This window comes from Bacillus rossius, chromosome 1 (assembly GCF_032445375.1).
Source record: "Bacillus rossius redtenbacheri isolate Brsri chromosome 1, Brsri_v3, whole genome shotgun sequence".
Taxonomy (NCBI): Eukaryota; Metazoa; Arthropoda; class Insecta; order Phasmatodea; family Bacillidae; genus Bacillus; species Bacillus rossius.
Window position 1 is genome coordinate 315363068 of NC_086330.1, and position 22018 is coordinate 315385085.

Consider the following 22018-nt stretch of genomic DNA (forward strand, 5'->3'; position numbering starts at 1 on the left):
GTTTAAAGTCATTCCGAAGTGGGGACGATTTTTCGACCACTTGAACAGCCTTAACAGATGCAACTATCCCTCCCTTTGAATCTCAACCAAATGCAACCTTCCAATTTTACTTGTACTTAAAAAAATCTGCTTATCACCGGAATTTATTTCTATTGGGAGAGAGAAACTGATTGGTAGGATATTAAATTGTATTATATTACCAGCGTCTATAGTTATTTAAAAAAGATATGACCAACTATTTTTTGTTGTGATTATTATTTTATTACATTTACAGATCACTAACAGCTGCAAGAAACAACTGCACCCAGTAGCCAAAAAAAAAAAACTTAACTATAAAAAATATCAACAGTTACACAATACATTACACTGCATACAATATTTGACATGCATACACACACTCAGACAATATCCACAAATAGTATGCCACACTCAGTGCGCAAGTGGTAAACACTGAAACTCAATAAATTAAAAATAGTAATAATTCCAGTTATGTCAAATATATTACAAAAAATTGATACAGAAAGATTTATAAGACTGGAGTGGTTTTAAATAGGTGCTCCTCACATGACTACACATCTAAAATCTCAGTAAAATCATCGGCACGTACAAAATCACACCAGCCGGGCCTGAGCTCAGGGCTGCCTCGGCTGTCTGGACATTAACGAGTTTCGATCGGCGGTGGGACTAGAGCAGGAGGAAGACCTCACTCCGCGTGATCCTCCGTGTTGTCGCATGCCGTCCTGGCGTCCACGAAGGCGAGGAAGTGGCCGCAGGTGCCCAGGAAGAAGGAGCCCAGCACCAGGCCCACGGCCGTGCAGAGGGCGTTGCTGCGCGACACGTACGTGCGCATGATGGCCCACGCCAGCACCGAGCCGAAGCTGAAGAGGACCGACCCCACGCCACTGCAAAGGCGACACCACGACTGCTTCATTAGTTTATTCAATAGGTCATTATCAAAAAAATTATGCTTGGCGGCACAATTGTATGACAAAAAATTGTAGCTTCGAGGTGTGAAGATTATATATATTCTCGAGGTGATAAATGAAATAGACTTCTCATTAGTACCGGATGAATCTTGATTGAACATTAAACACCAGCATTGTTTAGGATCAGGGCACACATTCTCCAATACATTTCTGTGCCAAAATTCTGTATGATTTTTTAACAAAAAAAAAATCAAATTATTGAAACACATTATTTAATCAGTGAGCCAAACATATAGATTTGTCGTGCCAGCCACCTACTGAAGAGACCTGCTTTTCAAGCTCGTGTACTACAGAGCATCCCAACTTCAAAATATTTCTGAAGCAACTACGAAAAACCTATGGCTCGCAGGCAATTTTCGGCATGCCAAGGCTTAGGCACTGACCCACAACACTAATGGGAAAGCACCACTCGGCAGCTATCAAGAAAAATAAAATGGTCATGTAAAAACTAAATTTGCAAATTATACTTATTCATCTGCAGTAGATGATAACTGTGATTTTACTGATTGCATGCTCAGCTAATATTACTTATGTACAATCACAAACCAAAATGGAATTGGCAGGGGAAGGGGGTGAAGTTTAATTGAAACTTCATAACAGATTCACATCGACCAGCAAGATATTTAAATTTTTGCAATTGGCCCTCACTAACTAAAGCTTAGTCACCCTACTGTTAAGAGGTTGGTATGTGTTTCTGCCACTGCTGCGAAATGAGTCCGGTTTCACAGGTTGCTGTTATGTGGTTTCAACGAGGGCTGTCGCACACATGAAGCTTTGACACAGCTACCAGATGCTGTGCATCGTGTTGCAGCCTCCCAGGACGACCGAATAACCAGAGCCAAGCGAAGACACATGTAGTTCAATGGATGCTATTGCACTGTTTGGCTGTACCAGAGTGGTTGACAATTTCCTACTCAATTTATTTTTACAGAATAATTGTTAACATGGTTGATAATGCAAATTTTTTCATTGAGTTCATGGATGCATAGAGTACAATTAAAAACTCTTGTCGAGAAAACATTTTATCATTATATTTAAGTCATACACACTTTGTGCAAATATTATTTCATGACACTCGTACGTACATGCTTCCTAATTTCAAATAAGTAGGTATACAAATTGATTAGTTAATTAATTTTTAATTGTTATTCAATTTAGTTTCATACATACAATTAATTTATTATTTTATTTCCGGAAAACTGCTGGTGGATTCATCAAACTACCAACCTGCGTAGAGTTCCAGGCTGCGAATTGCTGCCCACTATCCCTATTTAAGAAAATAGCAATTAGGTTTTAATTGTGATTTGTTAGGTGACTTTTAAGTTTGAGTTGAATAAATGGGCGGGGTTGCAATCATGGCTCGAAGCCGCGCTGTGCTGAGGGAAAATTCCAAACCAAGGCAGGCTAAAAAAGTTACGGGAACATGGGTTCAAATCCCAGTGGAAGCAGTTAGAACTGTGCTGCCTCGCTGCCACACTGTATGCCAGGTTTGTAGGTTACTGCAGACTCAGTTCACATTCGTTGCATAGGGTGATTACACAGGCCTGCATTTTTCGAATTTTTGAAAATTGTTTCACATTTGGTGGCTGAACTTTATATTTTTAAGTGTGCTGAATCCAAATATGACCATGGTTTTTTTCCATCACGTAAGGTTTTCCTACAAAATGCAAATAAAAATTAGGAGAAATAATACAATTTTATAAATGATCAAGAAACTTCACTTTATTTTTATTTATCATAAAATTTATTGTTCATAAATCACTTAGAGCACTTTTAACACCATTTACTGTATGATATGACCAATTTGTATGTTTATTCGTCTTCATTATGCCTCATTCTCTTCTTTTTGAAGCTCCTTTTATGGCTTTCTCGTTTGTAGACTTTGTCCGGTAAGTCCCTCTTCAGCATCCAACAGTAGTCAGCAATCATAGTAATGTTCCATCGACCTTGATACCTCCTTTCCATTTCTTTCACGTCTTGGTGAAATCTTTCACCCTGTTCCTCACTCACAGCTCCTAGGTTTTGTGGGAAGTAGTCAAGATGGGAATTCAGGAAGTGAAGTTTTAAACTCATCGAACAACCCAGATTTTTCAGTTTAGTCAGCATATTCTCTACAATGAACATGTAGTTAGGGTCCTTATAATTTCCTAGAAACTTGGTTATTACCTCTTTCAAAGAAAGCCAAGCCTCTTTTTCTGTTATATTCATTTTCGTCTCAAACACATCATCTTTCATCAACTTACGAATATCAGGGCCGACAAAAATGCCCTCTTTCAATTTCGCCTCAGACAATCCTGGAAACTTTTCTCCCAAGTATTTGAAACACGGGCCATCTTTTGGCAATGCTTTGACGAATTGCTTCATAATACCCAATTTAATGTGGAGTGGGGGCAGAAGAACTTTCTCTGGTTCGACAAGATTTTCTCTTAACACGTTTTTAACTCCTGGTACTAATGCTTCTCTTCTTGGCCACTCCTTTCTAATCCAATGTGAACTTTTGTCTCTACTGTCCCATTCACATATAAAGCATGGGAATTTTGTGTACCCTCCCTGCTGTCCCAGTAACATCGAGATCACTTTTAAATCTCCACAAATCGTCCACATATGTTCATTATAATTAATCTTTGACAATATCATTTCTAAATTTTCATAACGCTCTTTCAAGTAAACAGAGTGGGCTACTGGTACTGATGCATACGTATTACCATTGTGCAGAAGTACGCCTTTAAAACTTCTCTTTGACGAGTCAAGGAAAAGACGCCATTCATTGCTATTATACTCAATATTAAACATACCCATTAACGCTGTTATATTATGGCAGTAAACCAGTTCCTCATGCTGAGTGAAGAATGGAGTGAAATGTTTTTCACGGTTTCTGTACCAGTAGAAAGAAGTACCTGGAGCTAATAATTTTTTTTCTTTCAGTCGAGAAGATAGCAACTCAGCAGATTCTTTAGATAAACTTAAATCCCTGATCAAATCGTTCAATTCACATTGGGAAAACAGTTGAGGTTCACTTTGAGGTATATAGAATTCTTCATCACCTGAAACAGTGATTTCTTCTTCAGATGTTTCTGGTAGTGATATATCATCTAATGACTTTGGAGCAACGGGTACTGGAATATCTGGACCATGGGGAACAGGACGAATAGCACTCTGAATATTTGGATAAAAAATCTGTTTCTTATTAATCAAATTGTAACCTTGAATATCGCAAGAACAAAAATAGCAATCATCTGAATGATTACGAGGCTCTCTCCAGATCATGGGGATTCCAAATCGAAAAGATTTTTTCTTACCTTGGGTCCACTGACGAAGTTCTTCTACACAAATAGAACACACTTTATGTGGTGCCCACGATTTGTCTTGGTCCCCTAGCTTCATACCAAAATAGGCAAAATACGCTGTTTTCACAAAATCAGTAATATTTCTCTGTTGTTTTTTCACAATAAAACTTCCACAAATATAACAAAACTTATCAGGAGAAACACGACATCCTCTGGAGGTCATTTTATAAATAAATAAATAAGTCAGTGGTCAAAAAAACAAAAAACACACACAAACAAAACCAAGAGCAAATTAGATTTTATACGACTGTAAGACCACGTTAACTGTGTCAACACCAAGGGAACCTTCTTCTTCTACCTTGATAGTTATGGCCTTGGGGGGTACCCGTTCAGCCAGAAATGAGCGTGTCCTTATACAAAGCTTTTTTTTCTTTTATCATATCTTATCAATAAAATCTCTGTACAATTCGTCCATATTCGAATCATTATCATGCCCTAATCAATCAATTTGTAGCTTGTAAATAACACCCATGCCTTACCCGGGACTCGAACCCAGAACCCCTCGCACCGTAAGCCGGTGTGCATCCGACTACGCTACGGAGGTCGGCACACCAAGGGAAGAATGATAGAAGGAAAGTAAGAAGTGCTATGAACGAGAAGGACAGAACATGAAAAATCCTGTTAGAACCTGATTGAACATGTTCTTGGCTGTCTGGCGGCCAAGAACCTCTTCACCCTGGCTGCTCTCATTCCTCTACCGAAAGTCATCTTTATCACCTGCTCTTGAACTTTAATGCTTTTATACCAGAAATCTTTAAAACAATTAAAACTAATTAGACCCCGCAATTATAATTATAAATATACAAAATCAGAAAACATTAGTGTATGCATTTACTCCTGAGGGGAAAATTGTAATATAACAATTGTACGGTAAGTATATTTTGTAAAAAAACTGTACGTGATGGACTTTTTAAAATATTTTTCCTGAATTGAGCACACTAAAATACTTAAGAATCACCCTTTAAATTCCAAACAATTTTTTCATCGCAGGCCTGTGTTATCAATTGTGCTGGGGTTGTACATCAGCTAATGAGTTAAAATTCTATGACCGTGAAAAAATATATATGTGTGTAATGACACACTCTGCAGGGCAACAGCCACGCCCCCCCCCCCCCCGGAAGAACTCTACATTCAGAGGCCGCCACTCAACCCACACTCGCGCCCCAAGAAGCCCATTAGCCATGTATTATGTATGCACACAGACTAATCGCGCGGTCTTGCCCAAGAGAACACAGTCAATCGGATTATTGTCGGGCGAGAGAGAGTTGGCACCCCTGTTCCTCCTTCCGAGCACTAGTTGCTATGATTGTAAGGCCCTGGATTCACACTCGGGCGACCCCAGCTTCTCCCTTCTTTCGGCTCCCTCAAGCATATCCTGCACCCATGCACTGCAACTAAAAGTACAGCCGTGGCATGCTGAGCACACAGCACCTGCCTCAGGGTCAGTTTTTTTGTTGGGCATTTATCAGCTGTACGGACCTATCAAAGTACATATAATCAACTTTTACTTCCTAGCTGTATCAAACTATAAAATATTACAGTCAGTAAAATATTTAATACTAAAAAAAGTTAAGAAACTTTTTGGTAAATATTTACAATCACGGTAGATGCCAAAAAAAATGCTAAAAATCTGAAAATACTTTTATTCTGTGCCCTTTCACTTCCTCTTTTCAAAACAACCGGCGGAGGTAAGAAATTCCAAATACTTTAGGAGATATCGAATTTTTTAATTTCATTATATGTAGAGTCGCGGTAGATGCCAAAAAAAAATGCTAAAAATCTGAAAATACTTTTATTCTGTGCTCTTTCACTTCCTCTTTTCAAATCAACCGGCGGAGGTAAGAAATTCCAAATACTTTAGGAGATATCGAATTTTTTAATTTTCATCACAATACCTGCGTAGTATGCGGCGATGACCATTGTTTCTTGTCATAGATAATAAGGTTTCTTGTTTACGAGTATCATGTTTCTTATTGGACAATTTTGTCACGTGAATGTTCCGTGATTGGCCAGTATTCAAATGAACCAATAGGTGATTATTTATTCCGTGATTGGTCAGTACTCAAATGAACCAATACGTGATTATTTATTCATTTATTGTTCAATACGATGTTTAATTAATCGGTCAACTTCTGCCATTTGATCATTCGATGTTGTAGTCGTTCTAAGGAATCGTCTATCATTATTTTGATATATTCTGTCTTTCAAATGGCCTGTGTTTCTGGGAATAGTCAGCTATGCAGCGGGTGTTCCTTGAATGTATTCGATTTTGTGCATTTGTGTGATGATTGGAAATTGTTGTTTGAATATTTAGTTGATCATGGAGTTTTGAGTTCTGAGGTAAAGTGCGACCAATGTGGGACGGTAATTGAGTTGCCCGAGGACAGCGGATTTTTTCAATGTCACCGGTCAACAATAACCCGTGCCAATAAAAAAGTTAAAAGGGTACCTTGTTGTTTCAAAAAATCATTCAGGAACGGCACGTGGTTCTCCAAAAGTAGGCTAATCTTTCGATTGAAACTATTTTGAAGATAACTTATTTTTTTTAACAGTTCATCACCCTAATACAATATTTATTCAGTTCAATTGTAATGTCAGCTTGAAAACCGTCGTAGATTGGACGTCCTTTTGTAGGGAAGTTTTAATTAAGTGGAGTTTGGAAGTAAATGTAGGGAAATTGGGTGGGCCGGGCAAAGTTGTCGAAATTGATGAAGCTAAAATTGGCAAACGTAAGAATAATAAGGGGCGAGTCATTCAGGGTCAGTGGGTTTTTGGCGGTATTGAGAGAAATAGTGATAACATTTTTCTCATTCCTGTCAAAGATCGTACTAGCAGAACGCTCTTGCGCGTGATCAAGAAGTACATTTCGCCTGGAACGACAATTATAAGCGACTGTTGGCGTGCTTATAATTGTCTTTCACAGCATGATTATCTTCACCTGAAGGTAAATCATAGTATGAAATTTGTTGATCCCGACACAAGGGCGAACACCCAAAGAATAGAGAGACTTTGGCGGGAAGTAAGGCAGAATGTGCCACGATATGGTCGACGAGTTAACCACTACGTCGGGTACCTTGCGGAATTCATGTTCCGTCGGAGGTATCGCGACGTAGGTGAACGACTACATCATTTCCTTATAGTGGCAAAGGAAATGTACCCGCCTCCAACTTAGGTGAGTTTTTAACGTTTCTAATTTTAAAGTATTATTTTTTTATTTGGATTTTGTTGCGCAAGTAATAAGTAAAAAAAAATTACGTGAGTTGTTAATGTTCATCATTTGTCCGGGTTTTGTTAGGTCAGGTCAGTTACATTATAAATAATTTAAAACTAAAGAACCATTAAATTAAATTCACATTATTTTTAATGTCCGCTTAGTTTGAAAGTATTTATAATGTAACTGACCTGACCTAATCGACCATTTTATTTATTACGCATTCACTAACACACGTCAAAATAAAAAATGGCGACGTTCGAACGGTTAAGCGGGCGTTGTATTGCTAAATTAAAAAATTCGATATCTCCTAAAGTATTTGGAATTTCTTATCTCCGCCGGTTGATTTGAAAAGAGGAAGTGAAAGAGCATAGAATAAAAGTATTTTCGGATTTTTAGCATTTTTTTTGGTATCTACCGCAATTGTAAATATTTACCAACTTTTTTTTTATATGTCCAATTCGGACAAATACAGTACCTTGATTCATAATTTCATGTAACATTTAAAGTGAAAAATAATTAAAGTCATAAGATAAAGATTTTTCAGTCTAAAAACTTTTTTTTTTTCAAATCTAAAAAAAAAGTAAATGTGATTCTTTTGGTGTGTGGGAAACATACTAAACTAAATATTTTTTCTGAGACCCAGACACAGATTGGTCTACATGAAACAGCTTGTTACTTCAATGCTACATTACCTGTACAACACACGGTTAAGAGTTGGTGCTTGGGTCAACACACGCCGGTTGTAGAGGTACGTCCCAGATCCCACAATGGCACCAAACAGAAGAAAATCTGTGGTGCTACGTTTGTAAGCTGCACTGTTAACACAGAAACTTCTTGCAGTTAAAAAACTACTGGCTGGTTACTAAATAAAGGTTTAATTTTAAAAATTACTTAACCTTTTTACACAATTCTGCCTTAAATGACACATGAACTTAAATTATTTAATTTACTTTTACAAATTTTGATCAAGTTAACATAATTAAGATAAAAATAATTTTTCTTGCACTAAGTAGCTGGTGAACTAACAGGCAGTAGGAGAAAGTAGGTAGTAATAGACTTAATATTTATACTCAATAAATCATTTATTAACCAAATAAGAATTAAAAACACCACTCTGTACATAATCCCACTGAGAAGTAGGGACTAAACTTTACTGATAGCCTTAACGTTATGTCTCACATGTTATGTTGGTTATTTCGTTTCTTGTCATTAGTTTTTAAAAAGTGTCTTTTCGTGTTATTTTTTACAATTATTCTCTTACATTTTGTTTCATCTCAAATATTCTCACAAAATATTTACTAAATATTATATTAAACTACGCAAGTGTTCAGAGTTTTATGATTACTTGTGAGGCCTTTTACAACTAGAAAATAATGTCTAAAAAATACCTGGTAAGAAAATTTGAGACCCAACAACAAAAATGAGAGCCATTGGATTAAAAAAAATTTACAATAACATCACTAACCAAATCAACTTGTGAGACTGAACCTTAAACTTACAATAACATCATTAACCAACTCAACTTGTGAGACTGAACCTTAATTTAAATTATTTAACATATGTATATAATACTATTATGGACAGGCTGGGCAGCCAAAGGAAAAAGGGCCTAGCCATGAGGGGCTCAGAAGACACCTGTCATCCAGGATGTTAACTGAGTCATGTCCCAATTGCTGGGTAAATTCATAAATTAGTATTTTGTGACTAGGTGGGTTTCAATTTGGTTTGTGTTCATCATACACTTGTATCACACTCATAACACTGCAGTTTAGGTTACCAATAGTGTTCCCACATGAATTAAAAGAGTTTTTAAAATAAAATCTAGTGTTTTTAACCAAAAATGTAAAAAAAAATTAATGCCTCAGAAGTAAATTAACTAAAATTATATTTAATTTCTATTTAAGTGTTTTCTTTGAACTGGTAGTCAAGAAATTTTCTCTCCAGCTCCCTATCTGGAGATGAAGGTCCCAGACAACTGCTGCATACTCCATCATCAGTCTGACCGACTTAGTATGCACCTGTACTTTTGCCTTTACCTTCCTTCCTGTTCCCTCAATAATTATACTGTGCTAGATAACTTAATGCTCAAAATGGCAAGACCAGCCAGTTAACCATAACAAACTTTCATTCTGTGAAAATCGAGGGTCTCGCAATCACATAATTACACAGTCGCGATGGATCATGTGAGGAGTCAAATTAATTTATACAAAACAATTCTCACCTAGAAATCCAATTGGGATTCATTACATTCACAGATAAAGCTAAATAGCTAACCACTCCACTAGTCGGAATATAATACCGACAAACTGTTTGAAAACTGGGAGATCTAAAAGATCTATAGTAATTTGAAACTAATGATCTTATGTCGTCTTGTTCACGTCGTTCTCCATTTACAGCCATTTTTTTTTAAATATGTATAATAATATGATAGTTCCCCTTGGAAAGTTCCGCAAATATTTTACATTACATATAAAACAAAAATATAAAAATCATAGAGTCAAAAAATAATCATTAACAGCCATGAGCGAAAAGCACATTTCGGACAGAAATCGATAGAGTGTGATATAAATTGTATCGTTAAGTTTTCCCCCATCCATGCTTAATTTGTTTTGCTACATTTTAAAATTGAGTTTTAGTTGTAAAAATTTTTGAAATCATTGCAAAAAATAAGTAAGTTATATAAAAAAATTATTCAAAAATTAAACGTATAGCTAAAGTGGGAACAATCATTAAATACAACTAATTTGCATTGTCTACATTCAGCAATTTAAACCAGTATAATTTTAACCTATTTCCTAAAAACTAAAAAAATGTTCTTTCCTAGTGGTAAATGTAATTTTTAAGTAATACACTGTGAGCAACAACCTAGAGATATATAGACTGCTAGTGGGAGGCCATCTTTGATTCCAATTGAATTTGACAGAATGGTGGGCAAAAAGTGCTTTGTTAGCAGACGACGTACGTTGACAGCAGAAAAGTGGCAGTGTACTAAGTTAATTATGTAATTGCATTGAATCTGAAATATTAACAGTAAAGACACAACTAAAACTCGTAATGAACAAATACGACTACAATAATAACAAACCCACACAAATCATTTAAAAGTATGTCGTCGCCTGGCCGACTCGCCCCTGAATGGTAGTATTTAGCCGGCTACTCAGTGTTCGGTAGAGAGGGTTCGGGCCGCGTGGCCAAGGGACTAAGTCACCAGGATAGTCATTAATACTCTCAAAGATGGTTTCCAGGTTCTTTATATACGAAAACAAACCCTTTACAAGGGGCTACCGCGTTCCCGCCTGTGACCGATCCTGTAGGGCGGAGCCCGGTTCCGCGCACTGTTGCTGTATGAAAAAAGAAATACGTGATGTCCCGTTCGTGATGAGCAAGACCCGAAAATTACCTTGCAACGAAAGCGAAAATCCAGCTCGCAAAAGAACTCCGCGACTCGTAAACTGCCGGAGAAAAACACGCACGCGAAAGCAGTGCCTGACTGCACGCCGCGACTGAATCACACAATGACACACCTAACTGACCACACGACTGTGACAGAGGAATCGCTTCCTCTCGGCACTGCATTAACTGCAGCGAGACACCGCGCCCGTTCTCACCGCCTCGGAGAGCTCTCGTAGCCACGTCTCTCTCCTCCTCCGTCCAGCTGCCGACTGACTCCCCTCCCCGCCTCGCGCGACCCAGCGCTCGCGTCCCACCCCTCCTCGCGAGCCCGCGGAACACGCTGATTGGTCACAGGCGGAAGCCGCGGCCTAGGCGCCCGGTGAACAATTAAAAACATTCAAAATACAAAACCCTTCAATATAAAATTAATTAAAAATAAAATATAAGCAAAAATTATGTACAAAAACGTAAAACAAAAATATATTTATAATAAAAAAAATACGTCATACCCTGTAAAGAAACACAAGTTCACACGTCACCGACACTTGCGTTGCACAACACTCTCACGAGATGGCGCTGGCGAGGCATAACGACCTGAAGGAGCCGGGGAGACACCTGGGTCGACGTCAAGTAGTCCTTATTCCATTTCAGTCGATTATTTTAAATTAATAGTACTTAGTGATGAGATAAATTCCATGTACTGTATCAAACTACATACACGAAATACATATATAATAGGTTCAATAACTGATCTACATATTGGTCACAAACGTTGGGTCGAAGAAGGGTTAGCTATTTTCTAGCACATTTATGTCGTACCTACACATCGCATTACGATGAAACTGTATTTAATATTATATTTCACTCGTTCCATCTTTAAGTATTACCCGCAAAAACTGTAAAATTGCGAAAAACCTACATCTTTAGGGAATTTACTAGCAACTTGCATCTTTCTCCCATAAGAACCAATGCTTTTACAGCTATGTTTTACCCACCATTCTGTCAAATCAGCTTTCTGTCTCTCTCGCTGGGATTGTAGTTCCCCAGTATGCCGTCGACAGCAGCAAGTGGCGCTAAAAGCAGTGTGATAAGCAGTCTATATATCTCTAGGTCGTTGGCTGAGAGTTTAAAAACAAAAAATTTAAATTAAAAAATTTAAAAATACTAAAATTATAAAAAAAACCAAGTACTGAGGTGGTATTCATATTTATGACTTGAATAATTCCTTAGTCAATAAATTCTTATACACATTCTTATTTAAATATTTGGGCGCCATAGGTTTTGCTTGAGATTGTCTTAAGAAATCGCGAACAAGACAGTGTTGATGAAGACAATCTTATGATAGTGATACGCCCCTCGTGCCCTAAAATTATATTATTTTAATTTAATAAAAAAAAAGCCATGGAAACAGCTGAGCAAAATAATTAAGAAAAATACAAGTATTACCAGAGGTGGCACGAGGTGGAGAACAAGACAATTGATACTCCCTGCACACAAGCAACATGGGAGCTAGTGGATCGTTTAAATAGACATAGGTAAATGATATATAAATAAATTACTACATAAGAAGATTGGTCTATAGGTTTCCTGGTTTATTTAAAAGTATTAAAATACATCTGTTTACCATTTGTTTTAGTTTCACCTGCCGTCCGCCGCGGTCTCGTGTTCGAGGTCGGGCTCAGGTCCTAGCGGGGTGGCTGGCTTCCTTAGAGATTTCTGTTCCGGGAGGGCGCCAGGCTAGCTCGGTGTCTAACTGTGTGATGGTCGTGGGTTCGTTGCCCCAGTTGGTCCGCTAGAACCGTCGGCGGTGATGGAATTGGTTTCCTGATTAGGTTTGGTTGTTTAGGTTAATTTACATACACTGTTCTGGTTGTTCTACGGGTCGCACGTCGCGCACGGGAGGTGCGGGGTGGATGTTTTATTGTTCACGATTTACACTGGTTCATTACATTGGGCGCGAGGTCTACTCGGCGGTACATGACTGCCAATGAGGCGTCGGAACACGTAGAAGTTTTGATTACACTATTATTACAATTACACTTGACATAACGGCACTCTGTGGTGCTTTGACGTACACGATTACACTGCAAACGTTATCTGAGAGGGACACCTGCGTGCCTCTACGTGTGTTTACTTATTAAGTCCTCATGCCAGTCGCAGTTGAGGGAGAGCGTTCGATTAGCATCGGCTAATCTCGTAATCGGTAACTTGCGACGCACGGGCCCACCTGTGTGGACCGCTGCTCGCTACTAAATTAAAAACACGTTTAAGCTTGGATGTAGCCTGTGCCTGTGCACTGGGCGATAAACTAAAGTTCTGGGGTGGCGGGAGACGGCCCGTACCGTATACTGCACGGCCCCACGTAATGCTTTGTGTGGGGCGTGTTAAATTGACGCGGCTGGGTTAGGCCCCACACCGGAAAAGGACCGGGCGCACACGGGGAATATTTAAAAAAAAAGGTTTTGGTTGGGACTACAATTACCAGATGGACGTTCGGTGAAACAAAGAGATGCTGGCTCCCCGTGGGACGTGCGTCCGTCCCGGTCCGCGAGTCGCGCTGTACTGGCGTCTGGCCCTGGCGCGAGGGGAGGGGTGAGCTCCCTGTCGCGCCAGAGTTTCTAAAGTTACGTTATTCGTAAAAAATTACATTAATAATAAAAAGCAAGTGGCTCTAAATTCATATAATAAAACTTAATGATTAACGTAATATCTATATATGTTTTAGAATTGACATTTAATAAGTTTGTCTAAAATAAGTTTGAATATTAGAGTCAAGCTGGAGACTGTCTGTTTCTTGTTAACTACTCCAGTGGCGAATGATAATGCTAATTTGGGGCGGTTTGCGTTACATCACACGTTTCACTACTGAATTTAGGCTGAAGGCCGCAAGGGTTGCACTCACAGCTGTTTTAGTAGAAAACTACACGTGAGAGACCCATGCACTCCTACGTCGCACTCTATTAATTAGGGGCTTTTGTTTGTTTTTGATTACTTTATTATTGTGTGGGGAATTTTGTAGGCACGGGGAGTGTGTTGCATGCGTAATTAAAATGGTTCGCTATTCTCTACCTTGGGCTGCGGTCCGCTCACTTGACTCAGGTGGGCCATGGCTAGGGGTGCTTTCCGTTAGCGGAGCCGAGTACTGGCGGGTGCAGGTCGGGCTTTGGGGTGGCCTTCGGTCGTACGATGTCAAACGCCCCACCCCCCTCGAGAAGCCCGACCTTGCGCTGCGAGTGACTCCGCCACGTGAGGGCGCCCCTAGCTTCGGCAGCAGCACCGCTTCAGCGGTGTCTGTGATGGCCGCAGCTGGTAGGCTCTGCATCCTGGGCCCAGGTCGTTCCACGTCGATTGTCCGGGTGCTGGCCGGTTGGCGTCGTCCCTCGGCGCCTGGTACGGCGTGGATGGGTACAGCCTCATCTCCCGTTCCGGTATGCCGGGCGGGTTTTAGTAGAGGCCTCCTCGTCCTCGTCGTCTAGTTCCGTCACCATGGGGTGGTGTCGGCGTGGTCGTTCTGCGGTTGTGCCCTAAGCACCTCCCCGGACTCGTTCTCGGGGGGTGACAGTTGCTCCTAGTGTGGCTGCGGTGTCTCGCAGCGTGCGGCAGTGCGGTGGTGGCCAGGGTGCCGGCCGGCAGGGGCGGCGGCGAACAAGGTCAGGTGGCTCTCGGCAGGCGGGCAGCAAGCGCGGGCGGCGCTCGGCACGGCCTGGTTCAGCATCGGCGACATGCAGGCGCTTCGTGGCCCGTCGTGCCAGACGGATGACAGGTGTCATCGTCTGAGTGACGGTCACATGCGGTGGTGGGGCGGTAGGGCGTCCAGGTGCCGGGGCGTCGACCTGCATTGCGTCAGGCAGATGCAGGGAGCTCAGGCGACCCGGTAGCCGTGGTGACGTCACAGTGTGGTGGCGCGGTGGCTTTGGGGACCAGAGTGCGCGTCGCCTCGGCGGCTGCTGTGGCAGGCTGGCGAGGGGCGGCGGCGTGGCGCCTGCGGAGCGCAGAGGGCACAACGCCTCGGCGGCTGCTGTGGAAGGCTGGCCGAGGGGCGGTGTCGTGTCGCTTCTGGAGCACAGAGTGTGCATCGCCTCGGCGGCTGCTGTGGCGGGCCGGCCAAGGGTTAGCGTCGTGGCGCCTCTGGATCACAGCGTGCGCGTCGCCTCGGCGGCTGCTGTGGCAGGCTAGCCGAGGGGCAGCATCGTGGCGCCCGTGGCGGCTTGAGTGATCGTCGCCTCGGTGGCTGCTGTGGAAGGTAGGCCGAGGGGTGGCGTCGTGGCGCCTGTGGCGGCTTGAGTGCACGTCGCCTCGGCGCCTGCTGTGGCAGGCCGGCTGAGGGGCGGCGTCGTGGCGCCTGTGGCGGCTTGAGTGCGCGTCGCCTCGGCGGCTGCTGTGGCAGGCCGGCCGAGGGGCAGCGTCGTGGCGCCTGTTGCGTTTTTGATTTTGCTTCAGGCGGTGACGAAGACGGCATCGGCGTCGTGCTCGTCTGTCTCGTTTTGGCGGGCTCAATCCACTGTGCCTAGAAGCCAGGCAGTCACCGCGGGGTGAATCCAGGCGGCGGGGCCTCGCACAGGCGTATCGGCGTCGTGGCCCTGGGCGTATCGTTGTCCATCATCCTTTTCGAGACTGCGTACTTGTGTGGCAGTGACGACGGCTGCATGACGTTAAAGCTAGGCGGTGGCGACGGTGTGGCGCGACGTGTCGGTGTCGAGTCTGGTGGCATCCCGGCTGAGGTGTGTGTTGGAGACGAAGCGGGTTGCGTCGGAATGATCCTTCGCGGCACTGTGACGGTGGTCAGGTGCAGTGGCGAGGCCATCCTGGTGTCGTGAGGTGTCTCCGACACGAGGCGGGTTCGGGATGTCGTGACAGACTGCGGTGGGACGGTCGGCGTCGTGCATCGTTCGGTCGGCTTCGGCGGGTCAAGCGTCGTCACAGTCATGTTGAGTGGCGTCAGGTCGGCGAGGGTTGTTGAGGCTGGTGGCTTTGGGCCCGGAGGCGGAGGGAGCGGGATTGGCGGCGAGAGGGTGACGAGCGTCGGCGTCGGGACGGAAGGCGTCCTTGGTGAGGCGTAGTGCGTCGGCGTCAGTGGCGTCAGGTCGATGAAGCGTGGTCTCGCTGGTGACGGTGTTTCCGGACTTGGGTCGAGAGGCATCAGGTCTACGAGGGATGCCGAGGTTGGTGGCTTTGGGACAGGAGGCGACGGGAGCGGGATTGCTGGCTGCAGGATGACGGTCGTCGGCGTCGGGACGGTTGTACGTGACGGGACGGATGTCGTCGGGGCATGCGTTCGTGATACTGGCGCCCGTGGTACGTCATGCGTCGGCGTGAGTGGTGTCTCGATGTCGTGAAGCATCGCGGCGTATCGTAGGGGAGGAATCGTTAGCGTCGCTGCCTAATACTGCACCTGGGTGGCTCGTTTTGCAGTACAACGCGCGCACGTGAATGTGAAGGACTCACGTCGCAAAGTCCCTTCACGCTTGTTGGTACAGTCACGATGCCACAGGCCGGCACACTCGTCGCAGTGGTAGCCCATGCTACTTCCTCCGGGACACGACAGGTTTCCACACATCATCACCCCATATAGGGGTGGCTGGCTTTCTTAGAGATTTCTGTTCCGGGAGGGCGTAAGGCTAGCTCGGTGTCTAACTGTGTGATGGTCGTGGGTTCGTTGCCCCAGTTGGTCCGCTAGAACCGTCGGCGGTGATGGAATTGGTTTCCTGATTAGGTTTGGTTGTTTAGGTTAATTTACATACACTGTTCTGGTTGTTCTACGGGTCGCACGTCGCACACGGAAGGTGCGGGGTGGATGTTTTATTGTTCACGATTTACACTGGTTCATTACATTGGGCGCGAGGTCTACTCGGCGGTACATGACTGCCAATGAGGCGTCGGAACACGTAGAAGTTTTGATTACACTATTATTACAATTACACTTGACATAACGGCACTCTGTGGTGCTTTGACGTACACGATTACACTGCACACGTTATCTGAGAGGGACACCTGCGTGCCTCTACGTGTGTTTACTTATTAAGTCCTCATGCCAGTCGCAGTTGAGGGAGAGCGTTCGATTAGCATCGGCTAATCTCGTAATCGGTAACTTGCGACGCGCGGGCCCACCTGTGTGGACCGCGGCTCGCTACTAAATTAAAAACACGTTTAAGCTTGGATGTAGCCTGTGCCTGTGCACTGGGCGATAAACTAAAGTTCTGGGGTGGCGGGAGACGGCCCGTACCGTATACTGCACGGCCCCACGTAATGCTTTGTGTGGGGCGTGTTAAATTGACGCGGCTGGGTTAGGCCCCACACCGGAAAAGGACCGGGCGCACACGGGGAATATTTAAAAAAAAAAGGTTTTGGTTGGGACTACAATTACCAGATGGACGTTCGGTGAAACAAAGAGATGCTGGCTCCCCGTGGGACGTGCGTCCGTCCCGGTCCGCGAGTCGCGCTGTACTGGCGTCTGGCCCTGGCGCGAGGGGAGGGGTGAGCTCCCTGTCGCGCCAGAGTTTCTAAAGTTACGTTATTCGTAAAAAATTACATTAATAATAAAAAGCAAGTGGCTCTAAATTCATATAATAAAACTTAATGATTAACGTAATATCTATATATGTTTTAGAATTGACATTTAATAAGTTTGTCTAAAATAATTTTGAATATTAGAGTCAAGCTGGAGACTGTCTGTTTCTTGTTAACTACTCCAGTGGCGAATGATAATGCTAATTTGGGGCGGTTTGCGTTACATCACACGTTTCACTACTGAATTTAGGCTGAAGGCCGCAAGGGTTGCACTCACAGCTGTTTTAGTAGAAAACTACACGTGAGTGATCCGGGCACTCCTACGTCGCACTCTATTAATTAGGGGCTTTTGTTTGTTTTTGATTACTTTATTATTGTGTGGGGAATTTTGTAGGCACGGGGAGTGTGTTGCATGCATAATTAAAATGGTTCGCTATTCTCTATCTTGGGCTGCGGTCCGCTCACTTGACTAAGGTGGGCCATGACTAGGGGTGCTTTCCGTTAGCGGAGCTGAGTACTGGCGGGTGCAGGTCGGGCGTTTAGGTGGCCTTCGGTCGTACGATGACACACCATAAAAGGGTATTAATAATATATTAAAGTTTTTTAAAGGTGGGCCGGCCCGATATGATTAACACACGTTATACTATACTTTTAACAACAACAAAATGTCATTTTATAGCAGGTTAGATTCGTCCATTCAAAACTGTAACAATTTCACATATTCTTATTTGTTAAGTTCTCTATGGCACTGCTCGCTGGTATTAGTTTAAATAAGTTTTTTCGTTGGTTAAAGGGAGAAGTTAAATTTTAAATATCACCCGGGGCTTCAAAGTTGGACATCAGGCCGGGAGGAAGCTATTCTTAAAGAGACTTGAAGATGGAGGTCCTGGACAACATGTTGGGTGCAATTTCGGCACCCAAATGTTGAACCCTGTCTGAAACACAAGCCAAATTCCAACGAATTAGACCTGCTTCCAGACAGTCAAACACAGTCGACGCGAAAAGGCCAACAAAAGGGAATTCGGTGAGGAAAAATAGACCGAAGTATTCACCAAACAGGGTGTAACTCCTGGACTCAGGAAATGTCTCGCGCAGACATCCGAAAGGCGCGGACCGAGAATATCGCGGATGACGTGACAGAAACCATGATTTAGGAAGAATAAACAAATTAATAAAATGTAAACTCAAACATTATCTGTTGCCTAATTACAACGACTGACTGGCTACTACTAAATTTAGAAACTGGGATCACATCCCTTAATACCGATGATTACATACCTAAATCGAAGGAAGAGTTGTTCGTCATTGCCGCGAAAAACCCTCTTTACAGAGGAGACGCCGAGACGACAGGTGAGTAGCCGAAGTCAAAGTGCAGTGATGGCGGACAAAACTCCTAATTAAAACAGGGGCTCGGCCCTAGGAAAAAGAGGGGGAAGGTTCGGCTCTGGACCGAAAACTTCCGGAGGTGACCGAGGTGAGCGCAAATGCACCTTCAGTTGTTGCGTCGAGTGGGCGACCACTGCGCTATCTTCCAGCGGGCACAGAAACCTACATACAATCGACTTTTACAGGACGCGAGTAGAAAGCATAGGGCCTTACGGCGCAGCCGGTGCTGCTCTCTGGCATCCTACAGGGGAAAGAAAGAAGGAGGTTAGCAAAGTCACCACTAGGTGTCGCGGGCGTTAGCTCCAGTCGCTGGCGACAAGAGGAGAAGTAACAGTTTCTGCCACTAGATGTCGTGGGTGGTCCATATTTGCAAATATTTTTTCTATGGCAAATCGTCCTTGAAATCGGGCACTGCCTGGCGAGGTTTACGTCAGGGAAATGATCCTGGGATACATTCTCAGAACCAAGGTGGAAAGCTGTGGGGGTGAGGGTGGACAAGAAACGCAACGAGGCTGGGAAAACAGGTCCACGGGATACTCGTTCCTGCCGAGACTAGCTAGTCACAGCGGGTCTCTAATAACTAGAGCTTGCAAGCCAGAAGCTGCTCTATGCGAATTTAGTCATGTAGAGAAATAATGTTACAGGCCGGGAACGTGACTGCGAGCGGGATAAACGTCAAACGGGCTGCCAACGACGTCTTAGACTTGCAAAAGATCAGATTGGTTCCTGAAAAAAGGTGCCTCGGTCCACTGGTGCAAAGTTTAACTAAGTAGAGTACACCAGCCTAACAAAGAGTAAATCAACCTTTGGTAACCAAATTATATAGAACATAAAATTTCCAAAAATAATTTAAAATTATAATAACAGTAAAAAACCTGCTGAAATACCTAATTTCCGACACAAGAGTCCCATATTTCTTATTTCTGAGAGGGCATTCTCTTGTATCATAGTCGATGCTTGAGAACACCATCACATAAGCAAGTTTCATTGTTGCTGAGACTTTGCTTAAGAAAACGAATAAGATGGGTAGTCTTTGCCAAGAACACTACAGACACATCTCAAGCAATTGCTTGTTCAGATAACATTGTATAAAATGGCTGATTCTCGTGTACCTCGTATTTTTAAACTTATATAAATCCTATATGAAGTGCTGAAGCAATTTGATATGGGTTTTAAATGAGTTTAGTGTTTGTTTGTAACTGGTGGTTACATTTTCATGTGCTAAACAGACCCATTTATTTACATATTGAATACAGAAAAAGTACAATGGATGCGGAAAACGATGATTTTAATGATGGTTGATAAAATTTCATATCACCATCAGAAAATGAAAACTACATTCGTGACACCTAGCATCCATTAAAAATAATAAAAAAAACTGGCATTCACAGTGATAATACATAATCTCCCTCTCAATTCCTTTAAACTTCGATAGTGCAATGTTTAGAGTGATAGATTTCGGACAAAGATGACAGGTTTAAATTGTATATGTAGTTAAAACCTTGTCATGTACGAAACTGTTTTTTTTTTTTTTTTTTTTTTAGCTACAGGTTATTCAATACAAATATAACTTTAAGAAAAATTGTATTAATAATATTTTATCTTTATATAATTGTTATAATATATTTAAATATATATCCAAGTCCATTGGTTGTCTTATTTCATACTCGGTAGGCTTTGTGACATATGTTTTACTTCTAATAAGATTGAATTACAAGAACATAAGTAACTTGAACAAGAAAAATTAGCCTATTATATTAGGCAATGAATGTCTTATTTTATTGATCAATAAACGAACACTTTATAGGAAATTAACTACGTACCTGTTAGCCTTACATTAAAGCAAAACCCCATTCACTCGTATCCTTTTAATGTTATGTAACTGGAGTTTCAAATTCAATCTCATTAAGCCTAATTCTACTATTTTGAGGACGCAGACGGAGACCAGTGCCGCAGAGCAACGACGGGTGAGATCGAGTCTGGGGAGTATTTCGCGACCACGTGTGTTACGCTGCAAGACGTCATTGAAATTAATTTAATTGTATATCAGGTTTTCTCTCGTGACTAGACATTTCGCGTATCAACGGACACGCGCTACCGCAGAGAGGCGGTATCCCCTTGGAAAGGTTACCTTTCCAGTTTGCGACATGTTTGTGCTCGGAATGGTTAGGTTATTTTAGGTTAGTTTAGTTTAGGTTAGTTTAGTTTAGTTTAGGTTAGTTTATATTAGGTTAGGTTAGTTTAGTTTAGGTTAGTTAAGGTTAGTTTAGGTTAAGTTAGGTTAGGTTAGATTAGGTTAGGTTAGGTTAGATTAGGTTAGGTTAGGTTAGGTTAGGTTAGAGGAGAAAACTTTCACGATTTTAAAACAGAAAATAATATGCATTTTAAGAAATCGGAAACGGTACCTTTCCAGTTTATTTTCTGCTGTGTCATTGTACAGAAAATCCTGAAAGGTACCCTTTCCGAGGGGATACTTTTCCAGTACATATTTGCTTTAAAACTAAAACATTTTAAGAAATCGGAAAGGGTACATTTCCAGTTCCTACCCAGCTACACTACCGCCACCATAAGTTTGAAAGGTGCCCTTTCCAAGGGGATACAATTCAGCACCCCCCCCCCCCCCAACAATTCTGAAACTATTATCTTGAATTATAATTTTACATGTCTTTAGTTACAGGAAACATTTAAAAGTGGGCAGCATACCACACATATTTGGAAGTTATATGCAATTTAATGAGAATGATAATGTGTATATACAAATGTGACCTTGACTGGTCGCCGATTGATGCGGTCTCCAATGCAAGCAGCACTTCGCCAGAGGAATGTCGTTTCAGCTAAGCTCCTCTCTGGTAAGGGTGTGTCTCGCGATCGCCACGATCAAGCTTGTATGCACCCAATTGCAGAAATAGTGTGTTCCTTACTAATCATATTGTGAGCCCCGTGGCTTCACCAATACTGTCTATTTTAAATATAGACAGCTTCATTTAATAAGGATGTGCATAAATGCATCTTCGAAACCACCAGTAAAGTTACGCCAGGACACGAGATTGACCCCAGCCCTTTGTAGTGATTTTGGGCCACTTAGGCTGTGTGCTAAGATCATTTGCGTGCTCCACAATCAGCCTGTGGGTGTTTAACAGAAATTGACTGTGTGCTGTGTCACACATTATGTACATCCCTGCACC

At 42.5% G+C, this 22018-nt stretch overlaps 1 protein-coding gene across 1 annotated transcript; it reads right to left on the reverse strand.

The window, feature by feature from the left end:
• Positions 1-478: 478 nt before the first annotated feature.
• Positions 479-10057, reverse strand: LOC134527930 (uncharacterized). Its single transcript, XM_063360973.1, has 3 exons — positions 9769-10057; positions 8240-8362; positions 479-902 (listed from the first exon to the last, which is right to left on the reverse strand). Exons 1-3 carry the CDS (start codon positions 9945-9947, stop codon positions 704-706), a joined length of 501 nt encoding a protein of 166 aa, XP_063217043.1. The 5' UTR covers positions 9948-10057; the 3' UTR covers positions 479-703.
• Positions 10058-22018: the final 11961 nt, after the last annotated feature.